The sequence below is a fragment of the Musca autumnalis genome, unplaced genomic scaffold (genome assembly GCF_047663935.1).
Source record: "Musca autumnalis isolate F117 unplaced genomic scaffold, ASM4766393v1 scaffold_3, whole genome shotgun sequence".
In the NCBI taxonomy this organism is placed as follows: Eukaryota; Metazoa; Arthropoda; class Insecta; order Diptera; family Muscidae; genus Musca; species Musca autumnalis.
Genome location: NW_027411866.1, coordinates 198,202,931 through 198,216,683, shown reverse-complemented (window position 1 = coordinate 198,216,683; position 13,753 = coordinate 198,202,931). Strand labels below are relative to the sequence as shown.

The following is a 13,753-nucleotide window of genomic DNA, read 5'->3' as shown; positions in this document are numbered from 1 at the left end:
GTATCAGAAACAGCTATCAAGTTGCCGATCATCAGCATGGATTCCGTAAGCAGCACAGCACGACAACTGCGCTGCACGCCATTACCACACATACAGTGGTGTGAAAAATAATAAGGACACTTTAATCCATAACCAAGATTACATTAAAAACTGACTAAAAAAGTGAAAATTACATTAGTTTATAAAATTTATTGTTTTCTTAAAATGTTAAGAAAGGTATTATACAAATATTTTGATTGCTTGTAACCATATTTTATTTATCTTTTATATTTTATGCGAATTGTCGTAGTTTGGTGTGTGAAAAATAATAAGGACACTTCATGACATCTTTTAATAAGGACCAAACTTAATAGAAATTAATGCAGGTTTTTACTAAATAATGGTAGATAAAGTGTTTCAGTGTCATTAATACTTTGTAGACGATCCTTTGTTTTCTAAAACGGAAGCGCATCGTCTGGGCATCGAGTCGACCAAATTTTGCCACTTTTCTACTGGTATCGCATCCTACGCAACCTGTATAAGTTGCCAAAGGTCGCCATAATTTGATAGTCACTTTCCCCTGCTTGATTTTTTAACTTCATTCCACAACATTTTTCAATCGGGTTCAAATCAAGTGATTGTATGGGCCATTCTAACAACTTAACTTAATTATCCTGGAACACCTTTTTTCAGTTTGCCGTCATTTTTGGGTCATTAACCTTGCTGAAGACTTATTTGAGAGGCACACCCCCTTCAGCATACGGAAGAATTATATTTTTCAAAATTTCAATGTAATCTAGTGATTTCAAAAACACTTTGAATACTGTATAGAGACCCCACAGCATAGTAAGAAAATGAGCCCCACACCATGCTGTTACCTCTGCCATATTTAGCCGCCTTCAGAGTATATTTTGGGTTATATTATTGATTTTTAGGTCTTCAAACCTGATAAACTCCTCTATCGGAACAAAAAAATATATTTGGTTTCATCAGACCAAAGAATGGTACGCAATTTTTCTTAGACCAAGCGATGTGATTTCTAGCAACCTGTATTATTTGCTGAATATTTTTATACCCTACACCACTAGGTGGGAAGTGTATAATTTTTTGATTAAAATGATACTTTTCTGACACTGTGAGCTCTAATGTGGCCACCCCAGAGTGTTTTAGGAGTTGTTGATGCGTCAAAATTAATATTTAACTAGTTTTTTATTTGTAAAGATGTGGTAAAAGGATCTTTTTGAATCATCGAATAACGCATTTATTATTACAGGTGCAATTTTTGGATTTCTGCTACGACTTTTATCTTTGAAGTTCACTTAGCTGCATCCTCCACCATTGTTTTTAAAGATTCTAAGCTTTTTATGTAATTTTTCTGTATGAATTTCCTTCTTTATGTAAACATTTAATGATTTCTCGAGTAGCGTGATAACAATGCGTATTTTTACCCATATTTGCAAACAAAACCAGAAAATACCGGTAGATTTAACATTTAATGAATAGAAATTAATTCATTTTAAACTTTTACTTACAGGAAAGAATCACAAAAAAATAATATCAATTTATTTTTACTAAAAGGAAAAACTGTCCTTATTATTTTTCACAGCAGAAATCACGGATTTTACGAAAAATATTTGTTTTGTATAAAACCTAAACAGAAAGAAAACAAAATCGTAACGGGATTTCTTATTGCAATACATGTACATTTTCAAAAACAAATTTCCATCGCAAATTCTTCTATTTTACACATTTTAGGAGCGACCAAAAGTTGTGAATGTCACTGTCCTTATTATTTTTCACACCACTGTATTTGTCAAGGACTCAACCAGAGACGGCCGTGCGATAGAACAGTGACTTGACTTATCAAAAGCCTTTGATACAGTCAGGCACTCCACGCTGTTTGAGGACATTGAGCGGACAACCCTCCGGCCAAGTCTGGATAATCAACTATATGTGTGGTCGCCAGTCGTACGTGGAATTCAGGAATAAGAAGTCCAAACCCCGTAGAGTGAAACACGGAGTTCCCCAAGGTGGGGTGATATCTCCGGAACTGTTTAACCTCTACCTCTCCTGTATTCCACCCCCTCCAGGCGGCATTGAGATCGTGACGTATGCGGATGATTGCACGATCTTGGCGTCGGGTACCTATCCTGATGACATCTGTGAGAGACTGAACAACTATTTAACTGATCTTACCACCTTTTTCCATTCGAGGAATATGCAGATTTCCCCCACAAAATCTACAGCCACTCTGTTCACCACATGGACAGCGCAGTTTGGACGTGAGTTGAATGTCGTGGTCGACGGTAGCAGAATTCCGACCATAAACTGCCCTAAAATTTTAGGGGTCACATTCGACACTACATTCACGTCGTGCGCACACGCCACAGCTATCTGCGACAAGTTGAAAAGTATGAACAAGGTCCTCAAGTCCCTGGCCGGCAGCACTTGGGGTGCAGATAAAGAAACCTTGTTGACCACATATAACGCGATAGGTCGGTCTGTGGTAAGCTATGCGGCCCCAGTCTGGTCCCCGAGATTGTGTGATTCGAACTGGAAAAAGATTCAAACTTGCCAGAATGCAGCCCTGAGAACAGCTACAGGGTGCCTCCTCAAATCTTCAGTGGACCATCTACATGAGGAGGCAAAAATTCTTCCTGTAAAGCAACACAATGAGATGCTTTCGTTGCAGTACCTGCTTGGATGTTATCGTCTGAGCCATCCCAATCACCATCTTGTGGGTAGGCCCGGCCCATTCAGGGAGATCAGGAAGGATATCCATGCTCTAGAGGTAGAGGTCCAACGATACAGGAGAGAACCCCTAGATCAACAAGCATATCAAGCAGGATTGAATAGCATTCACACGGACGCAGTTGCCAAGGCCTTAAGCAATTATAGTGTGAATAAAGTACTCGGAGTACATCCTCCATCTATCGCAGCTGAGGAGCGTCAGCTGCCACGACAAACTAGAGTAGTTTTGGCTCAACTACGCTCGGGATATTGCAGTCGCCTAAATTCTTATTGGGCGGAAATCGATCGCGCCGTGCAAGACATCTGCCCAGTATGCGGCATGGGCCCGCACGACACACAACACCTTTTTAACTGCCCCGCCAAACCTACCCATCTAACTCCAGTGGATCTATGGCTACATCCCATCGAAGCAGCCACTTTTCTTGAACTGGAGATAGACCCAGAGCCAGATTGAACAGAGGAACGAACAAATAAACATAACAAAAACACTGTTACAACAACAACAACCTTTAGAGCCTAGCCAATATCTATATTAGAGTTGTGCCAAAGGAACTATTTGGAAGTATCTAGTTCCTTTCGCAGTTCCAACGGCCCACATTTTTTCTTTGAACAAACTGCGTATACTTACTATCACACGTTATATTTCATGATGTTACTCATACGTTTTGGAACTAGTACAAGGAACTAGGAACTAGATTGCCCAACTCTAATCTATATGCCTTACGAAAAATGAATGAGACATGAGAGGTATTGAAAAGGGGAATGCCCAGAACTACACATAGCATACATACACCATAACCACAAATATCCGTCTAAGATTGAACCAGAAAAAGTCGGGACCGTGGCACTTGATCTATCGAGGGCTTCTGTTATCGTAATCATACCAAGCTGCTCGGTGAAATGGGAAAGAATATCCTCCAGCCGTGTAACGTTGCATGGTCAACGAATATTAACAAAACGCAGAGCCATAGAATAGAAAAGGGACTTCCCCGATGCAGTGCGTTTTTCTTTTTTGAAATTCCAAAAATATTGACAGTACAACAGCACAAAAATGTCGCCGTTAAGAAAAGAAAACATCAAGTGCCTATGCAAACGCGAGTGGCTTTATAGCCCAGCTAAAATCAGGGCTTTATAGCTCAGCTAAAATTAGGAAGGTGCCGCGGGGGCATTCTTTAAAAAAAGGGATTACGGTCGTAACAACCCCGCGGACCCAATGTGAATCCCAAGAGCGTCTGTCTCGGAGCGAGCGGCTTTCGGGTCAGCGTCTGTTCTCCCAGGGGGCGTCTGCCATGCATCATGCGGCTCGCTATACAAATGTGTCCAACCCAAATAATGGCGAAACAACGCATCCCTTCAGCGTAAACGGAGGTTGCTTGCAGGCCTGATAAGTCGAAGCACAAAAAACACATTATCAACGAAACATCACAAATATTTAGAAATGGATTAGTAAACATGGTACAACAAATTGGATTTCACACACGGACACGATTCGGATCATGGAATGTAAGGACGCTACTGGAACCATCTCGGCTGGCTCAAACATGTCGCGAAATGAGTCGATATAGATTAGACATCCTAGGCTTATGTGAACTTTCTTTTCAGTGAACATCAGAAGAATCACGTTAATGGAGTCGCTCTGCTGCTCACTGATAAAAAGCGAAAGGCTATGCTGGACTTCAGACCTATTTCGGAACGATTAATGACAGTTTGATTGCGCACTAAATATCGAAACCTTACCATAATTCAGTGTTACACTCCCACAGAAGTAGCGGACAATGAAGACAAAAACACCTTTTATGAGCAACTCAATGACGAAATAAAGAACATACCGAAAAGCGATATTAAAATAATAATGGGAGACTTCAATGCTAAGGTCTGGTCTGACAACATAAACCTACGGGCAATCATGGGTAAAGAAGGCCTGGGCAATGTTTGTAATGACAATGTAACCGTCTTCTAGATCTGTGTATGGGCAATCAACTTTTCGTCGGTGGAACTAGATTCCCTCACCGAGAGATCCATAAGCACACGTGGGAATCACCAGACGGTGTAACCAGAAGCCAAATAGACCATATATTGATTAGCAGAACATTTTTAGGGTGCCTGTTAGACGTAAAGACAATAAGGGTCGCTGATATATACTCTGACCACCAACTACTGGTCGGTATTATAAAATTTCGGCCCATGGCGAGCTATAAGTAGTCTAATGCAAGAAAAGATTAATTGTACATCGCCTACAACATCCTGCAACTTTAAATGAATTCAGTATGACATTGAATACCAAATTGAACCAGGCAGACCACCAATTGGAGAAATATAAAAGACGCCTGTAGTATCCAAGTGGGACATAAGACATTAGATGTTAGTAAACACAACACAACACCATGGATCGGAGACCCCACTGGTTAAAAAATTGAAGAACGCCAAAAAGCCAAAGCAGTCCTCCTTGCAGAAAATATGTCGACCAAATCAGACAAATAAAAAAACAACTACAATAATCTTGAAACACAGAGTAAAAAATGGTTCGCTCTGACCATCGAGTATACCTACGAGATATCGCGAGACAGGTTGAGAACGCGGCAGCTCTTGGCAAAACAAGTGAGGCATATGCAGTGATCAAAATATTTAACGGCACAAAGCTTACAATTAAACCAAATATCAAAGACAGCAATGGTAATTTTATAACAAATACCACAAATACCAGAAGAAATCCCAGGCGGGATATAGGAACGTCACCACCTACACTCACTGAGATAATATATGCTATGTAAAAGTTAAGAAATAGTAAAGCACCAGGATCAGACATGCTCCTACCTGAAATCTTTAAGAATATTCCTTCCATAGCCAACCATATTCTACCCCTCATAGTTGAGGCATGGAACTCATGCAGATTCCCAGATGAGTGGAAAGAAGGAATTATCATAACCCTACCGAAGAAAGGTGACTTGGTATAATGCCGTTATTCGAGAGGCATCACCCTTCTGAACACCACAAACAAAGTGGTAGCATTGATCTTATTGGACAGCGTATCTCCAGCCATCGAGTCATCCCTCCGCAACGAACAAAGCAGATTGCGACCGAACCGCTCATGTATAGACCACATAAACACCTTAAGGATAATTATAGAACAGTCATCCGAGTTCAACTCTCCACTTTTTCTACTCTTTGTTAACTTCGAGAGAGCATTTGACACTATAAACAGGCATGTCATTGGGTCAGCACTACATAACATCGGCATCCCGGCGCAGCTAATATCGCTAATAAAGGAACTATACCGTGGTGACCATGCAAAGTCCGCTTCAAAGGACAAGAGAGCAAGCCATTCACTATAAGCACCGGCGTAAGACAGGGCTGCATCCTCTCGCCTGTCCTTTTTTAATCGTACTGGATGAAGTCCTAAAGCTTACAAACGAGGAAGCGTCATCAGGCATCAAATGGCATCTTAACCAAAGACTTCACGATTTGGACTACGCCGACGACATCTGCTTAATGTCACACTCGTTCGAAGGCCTTCATCGCGAACTGGACAGGTTGTATGAAAATGGTCGCAGATTCGTGCTAAAAATAAATGCCTCAAAGCCGGAGTCTATGCGAATCAGAACGGCGAACACATCTCCGTTAATCCTAGTGGGGCTGAAATTGCTGTCGTCAATAGCTTGATATACCTTGGTAGCAAAATTTCAACTGACGGTGGAACGAATGCAGACGTGTACATAAAGTATGGAATTCACGCATATGCTTCCCTTGCTCAAGTATAGAATTCATCGCAAATTTTGGCCCGACTGTATTACCAAAAGTGACTTGCTTACGATAAGTAACCAGAGACCAATAGCACAAGAAATTCGACAGCGGAAGTGGTGATGGGTCGGACACACTATACGTAAACGTGTTGATGACATCGCTAAAACCAATCTGCAATGGAACCCTCAAGGAAAACGATATGTAGACAGACAAAAAGGCACTTGGCGCTGATCAGTGGAAGCTGAACACCAAAACCGAGGTCTATCCTGGTCCCAAATACGGCACATGGCGCAGGATAGAGTCAATTGGAGATTTTTTGTAGATTCCTTATAATGAAGTATAAAAAATGAAATGTAAACTAAACGTATTGTAATATTCGTGTTTGCTGGAAGCTCCATCTCTGGAGTAGCACGATTTTAGTGCAACTAAATAAAAAAAATCAGGACGGTGTAATCTCTTAAATTTGTATAGGCGTGGACATTATAGCACGATACCCAAACACATGCTCTGCTTGTGAACTAAACGACATCTGTTAAACTGTTAAATCACTTAAGGTTGCAGAATTTTTATGTTTCGACAGACGAAAAGGAACCAGGCACAATACAAATTAATATGCAAGTCATGAATCCAGTGAACCCTCTATATTCGAGATCCTCCCCATAGGCTCCCACACCAGGCCTGTCAGAAAGTATTTATATCATCTAGGGTAGGTCGAGTGTTACGGGAGAGAGTTGAGGCTCAACAAGTTATGTTGGTATCATGTTGTATTAAATATTGTTCACATGCATATAGCTTTGGCTCTATAAACCACTACTTTGTCAATACCAGAAAGTCCAAAAAGTCCAGTTACGGAAATAAATTTCTAACTGAAGTGTTGGCTAACACTGCACCTTCGTTTGCATAATTGCAACCAGGATGGACCAATTTACGTTGACATGACACATATAGATTGAGGTCTGGGCTAGCCTTGTTTTAGGGAATGGACAATGCTCCATGAAAATCCAGATGAACATAATGGCTCATAAAGAAGAAAAACAGGACAGAATATTGTTCAGTGGAAAACATTTTGAGGTCGATCAGTGAGAAGGATTTGTGTTTCCACTTGTTTATTATTTGGAAGGCTGGAGGTATGTACATCTTACGCTACTATTGTAAACAACGACTTTATAGTTGAAGATAAATTCACGAAGTTGGCTATATCATGGCGTGGAGGTCAAAAGCGTTAGATTAAGCATAAATTTCGAGTGAAGTAATCTTCAACTATTGTAAGAATGTTTCATTATTTGATCACGATTCCACCCGGAGTTTGGCGTGTGAGCATACAGCAGAGGCATAGTGTTCGATTGCCTCTGTTTCCTGTTTATAGCCTTTGCTTAATATCGAGTTTCTTAGGGGTCTCCTAGGGCCTTTAAAACCATTGCAGTAGGTTTAGATGTAAAAAAAAGTGTCACGGGCCTTAACAATAGGTTTTCCGCTCAGAGAAAACAAACATATCGACATAAATAAATCTCCATCAGTATTGCAGTGTTTTGTAGGCACGGACTCTGGCCCAAAAGGGAGATTATGTTTTATACCTCTCAGCATCACACATCAAACTCTATACACATTTTTGTCCGAAGTCAAATACTGAGGGCAAAAGTCGCAAAGGGAGTAGCAAAAAAGGTATATATATATATATACATTGTATATATCACAAACAGAGACGAGATGAGATAATACTGAAACATGTCGAATATAAAGAACTAAATGGTCACAATAAATCATCAAACGTACGAAGTTACTGATGATCCAAATCAACATAACCCAAACAACGAACAGTGCCGAAAATGAGGAAGAGGAGTAATGTTCCTGACCTGCCCAAATACAAGCAAATATGGAGATCTATTGGATCACTACCGGAACTCATGCAAGGAGCTCTAGTCAAACTATCGAGATGTGCACACAACAATGGTCTTGAAAATGAAGCCATCTGTTTACGAACAAGGGGAATGTCAAATCATTCATCCTACCGATGCTTGATTGAGTCACCTGTTTAGAAGGCAAGTACCTCGACATTATTCTGAACCACCAATTAACATAGAATAGAAATTTAGAAGAAAGCACCAATAGAGCTAATACCTTCATATTCATGCAAGAACTCCATTGGAAAAAGTTGGAGACTGAGACTATGATTCTCTGGTGTGGTGGAATGCTATGAGCAAAACATCGTGTCTCCATAAACTAAGCAACGCCATGAACACCGCTCCACACACTGCCTTGAATCTCGTAGTGCAGGAGATGGCAGCCAATTCATGGCACAAAACCGAATATGGTCACGCTGCAATTCTAGGATGATACGGACAACACCCACACTGTATTCCGCCCCCTCCAGACGGCATCGAGATCGTAACGTATGCGGATGATTGTACGATCCTGGCGTCAGTTACATCCCCGATGACATCTGTAGAAGACTGAACTCCTATTTAACCCATTTTACCATATTTTTACACTCGAGAAAGATGCAGATATCCGCGACTAAATCTACGACCTTACAAATTCACCACATGTAAGGCGCAAGTGAAAAGAGAGTTTAATGTCGTGGTCAATGGTAGCAGTATTCCGACCACAAGCCGCCCTAAAATTTTAGGGGTCACATTCGACAACACGTTCACGTAGTCCGCGCATGCCGCAGCTATCTGCGATAAACTGAATAGTAGGAACAAGGTCCGTCAACACTTGGGGTGCAGATAAAGAAACCTTGTTGAAGACATATAACGCGATACGTCGGTCTGTTATCAGCTATGTGGCACCAGTTCGGCCCGCTAGTTTATGTGATGCGCAATGAGGAAAGTTTCAAACTTATCTGAATGCCGCCCTGAGAACAGCAACAGGGTGCCTCAAGTCTTCAGTGGACCATCTACATGAGGAGACAAAGATTCTTCCAGTACAGCAACACAATGAGTTGCTTTCGTTGCAGTACCTGCTTGGATGTTACCGTGTGAGCCATCCCAATCACCATCTTGTGGGTAGGCCCGACACATACAGGCAGATCAGGAAGGATGTCCATGCTCTAGAGGGAGAGGTCCAACGATACAGGAGAGAACCCCTAGATCAACAAGCGTATCAAGCAGATTTAAATAGTATTCACACGGATGCAATTGCCAAGGCCTTAAGCAATTATAGTGAGAATAAAGTCCTCGAAATACATCCCCCATCTATCGCAGTTGAGGAACGTCAGCTGCCACGACAAACCAGAGTAGTTTTGGCTCAACTACGTTCGGGATGGTGAAGATCTTTTCTTTGAAAAATTATGTTGATACAGTTGTGCTTTGAGTTGTCAATCCCTGACCTGAGATTCTTGACATTAAAGAGTGGAGCGTAAAATCAGTTTTACATCTAACAAATTTTACAAAACATGCGTAATTTTAATTGTCAATTCCATGGCGGGATATTGTAAATCAATATACGGATATAGTGATATAGTTTAGAGTTTTTAGGTTTCAATTTTGACATATGCGAAAACGGACCAAGAAGGTCATGTAGAAAAGTACATAGATTAAAGATATGGAGTTATAGATTCGACTAGGCTGTTAACGAAAATGGCAAGAATTGGACCAAGATGAAGACCAAGTACCCATATTTGGTGCACGGACTTTGGGAAAGCAGTGCAAAGGTAACAAGTGCATGAAGGTAATTTTAAAGTATTCCAGGGAGTAAAGAAGCTGGGAATAAGTTAAAAAGACTTTTCTTTAACAGATTTGGGTGTAGTTGAATGAAAAATAGTTCATTGTACTCCACAGTTGATGGCACTGTGTGCACTGTATATTCACTTAAGGTCACTCCACAAAGCAGGACGTCTCTTCGAAAATTTAATTACAAAAATGCAATGAATTTTTATAAATCTTAAAACTGCACTTTAGTTGCAACAAAATTGACAAAAACAAAGTTAATTCAACAATAAAATGCAAATAATTTCCTCTGTGGATAGTAAAAAAGAATCAATTGATGGACAGACGACGGATGACACGAAAGTCAACAGCGTCGACGACGATGCTGCGAATGTGGCAGCAGAATATGTTTCTTTCGTTTTCTTATTGTTATTATTATTTAGAACCGCACATTAACAAACTCACACGTCGTACAATTGTTAGCCGTCGTAAGATAACTTAAATTACAGCACGGCACAAAGGAAGAAGTAATCAAAATTATTATAGATATACACAGACTCCATACACAGACTTTCTATACGTATAACGACACCGTTGTCGTCGTCGCAGAAGAATTGTATGTGATGAACGGAGAATTTAAAAAAAAAAAAAAAAAACATGAAGCAACAAAATGTACTTATATTGAGGTGAGTGGGGGGAGACAGACGGCACTCGACCAGCAGCAAAAGATACAAAATAGATGTTCTTCGACTTCTTTTGCACTGTTGGTGGGGGCAAAACGAAGGAAACCCCACACTAACCTCAGCGACTGCGTTTAGCTAAAGAAGTTTTGCTTTTTGCTTTTATTGGTCGGTGTGTAGATGCCGTTGCACATTAGGAATATCATCACAAGATTTGTTCAAGGAAAACTCCCTTTTGAAACACGTGAAATATATCGAAAACATAATTTTGTTAAAAATCTTGCATTTTTTGCTACTGCCTTCAAATAAAAATACCTGCTGTTGCTGCCACTACTGCTATTATTTGTCTTCTTCTTCTTTTTCGTATTTTCCACATAGCTGGCTGCTCAGTGGCAGAGCTGCCCCAAGTAGTGATGGTGTATACGAAAAAAATGATATGAAAAGAAATGACAGCAGAAGCAGCATTAGTTCGAGGTGAAATAAGAAGAACAAAGCAAAATAAAAACGCTAGTTAATGGGGAAAATGCCGATTATGCTGCTCGTTCTGCTAATGGAAATAAGATAAATATGTGTATAAAGAAAATGTTTAGAAAAATAGTTTATTTACCCATCGTTCATGCGTTGCGGTTTTCTAGCATGCATTACCATCAATGCAAAGTTTACGCCAGTTTCCTTTTTCCGATTAACGACGACTCACGATCAATGCTGCTGCGGGGCACGGTATGGCCGAAAAATGTTCTGTATTTTGCTGCTGATGATTCCGTTGGGCCTTTTACTTCCTTCCTCCAAGTACAAGTCAATAAGATTTTTTTCTTTCCGATTCTTTGCAATGCAAAGTCTATGGGCCTCGAATATACTGCGACGACAATCTGTGCCGCACTTTTCGTCTCTTCAAAAGTTTCCTTGAGGCCCGGAAATTTTGCAAATGTTATAATATTTGTAAGTTTTCTTCTTCTTGGCAGCGTAAAAAGAGGTTACACCTTATTTTTTCATTCCCTGTCGCCGCACGTTCGCACGAAATTCTTCTAAACAATCTCCACAATTGTAATTAAAAAAGATCGTTTATAGAATATATGGCGACGGCCGACACAGCACTACGACAACAACAAAACCGTATGTTGTGTAGTTCTAATATAGGAATTATTACTTTTTTAGGCCCCCAATACTCTGGAACGTGTTTTCTCTACTTTCAAAGCGCTGTACTGAATTTTCACGTCAATTGAGAGATTTTCGAGTACGTAGAGACGACGACAACGACGAGACGTCTATCTTTTGCTGCTGCTGGCCATATCTTCTTTAACCCAAATTAAATGGTCAAAAACAAGCAAATAATAAACGCAAACAAATTGCAAATGAATTTGCGTTATCAAGTAGGCGTATTTTTTACAAATTATTGTGAAAAAATTGTTTAAGAATTAAATAGATTTCAATTTCCTTTTCTTTTTTGATTCCTCTACAACTCACTTGACTACTCGACTGAAAAAATTATGCGGTTACTCGGAAAAATGGATATTTTACGAATGGAGGAATAGGAGGACAGTGAAATTTTACGAATGGAGGAATAGGAGGACCGTGAAATCAACTGCAACCAACTTCACTGTAGTAAGAGAACACCTAAACTGTTATACGTCAAAGTGGGCGTATGAATATACGCTAAATGTTATAGAGCATTTACATCAAACTGGTTTTATTAAAATCACCATCAAACATATTCTTCAGTCATGCAGATTATTATAGCTCTGTTCCAGAACTAAAAAGTTTTTACAATTTTTACCACTTTTACACATTTTGCGTTCCCGTACACAACATTTGTATGAAAATCGTTTACGACTTTTACAACTTTTACGACTTTTACCACTTTATAAAGTACGGGAACAGGCCATATGTCAACAACAACGGTAATTTTTTCAAAATATTGGATTTAACTTGTTAAAAACTTTTAATATAAGCAATCTCACATTCAATTTTATTAAAAGAAATAATTTTATCATATAAGTAAAATAATAATCTTCACTCTCATTATTTATTTTAATGTATAATAGTACGTTTATATATAAGCGGATTTAACAAACCCTCTGGGTTTCAAATGTCAGTTCCTTTACGTATACGTCAAGTAAATCCTAATCAAGAAGGTTAACCATGGTAGAACAAGAGAAGGTAGCAGCAATACCCAGCTGACTGAACTGGGTTGTAGTGTTAGTGTCAAATTCCATTCGACATTTATTTCTATGTTCGATGTATATTAGGGATATATATTTTTCAAGAACAAATTTATTCATCAGAAAAAAAACTATTTCCCATAAAGACGGCTTCATATCATTGACATGTAACCTCCTCCAGGTCCAAACGACATGCCGCGCACTAAAACACCGCTTATAGAGGCGGTACAATATTTGTTAATATGTGTGGTTTTTTGTTAAACTTGAAAAGAATAAAGCCCTAATAAACATGTGCTTTTTTGTTTTCAAAAGCAAATGATTGAAACAGCTTCTCTTTTTTCAATGAATTACCAGCGACCCGAAATATGTTTGCAAGTATTCTACTTTCTGCGAGAGATTATGCATTTAGTGGAATGATATGGAAACATTCAAATTGAAAATCTAACGAGTTTTCATTCATGTTTTCCAAAATATTCAATCAAATGTGAAAAATTATTAGTTTTTAAATTCCAATAATTTATAGACATTTCCTTGTTTTGTTTACATTTACGTTGACACTAAGGTTTACAAACAAAAACAAATTCCTTTGTGGTTGTTGTTCGAGTTGTATTTGTTGTAGTATTAACTTTACCTTGTATTTGTTCTACCATGAAGGTTAACCCTGCAAAAGGCTATAATATAAACATGTCCTAAGTTAATGGCCTTTGTAGCGATGTCCCGGGCCACACTACAGTAATTTCACTGAAATTTTGATATGAAGACTAACGCTGTTACCGCATATATAATTGTCCTTATA

The 13,753-nt window shown here is 39.3% G+C and overlaps 1 protein-coding gene across 2 annotated transcripts in view; it reads right to left on the bottom strand.

Moving 5' to 3' along the window:
* Positions 1–12,399, bottom strand: part of wcy (WW domain-containing adapter protein with coiled-coil wacky) — a 32,682-nt gene extending 20,283 nt beyond the window's left edge. The window contains exons 1-2 of one of the 2 annotated variants that reach the window (XM_073976197.1): positions 12,263–12,399; positions 11,406–12,089 (exon numbers count right to left, since the gene is read on the bottom strand). In XM_073976197.1, the coding sequence (XP_073832298.1) occupies positions 11,406–11,446 (41 nt within the window). In that variant the 5' untranslated portion in view covers positions 11,447–12,089; positions 12,263–12,399. Of the gene's footprint in view, positions 1–11,405 lie in introns of both variants that reach the window. The other variant, XM_073976196.1, reaches the window with a different exon arrangement.
* Between the last annotated feature and the right edge of the window lie 1,354 nt (positions 12,400–13,753).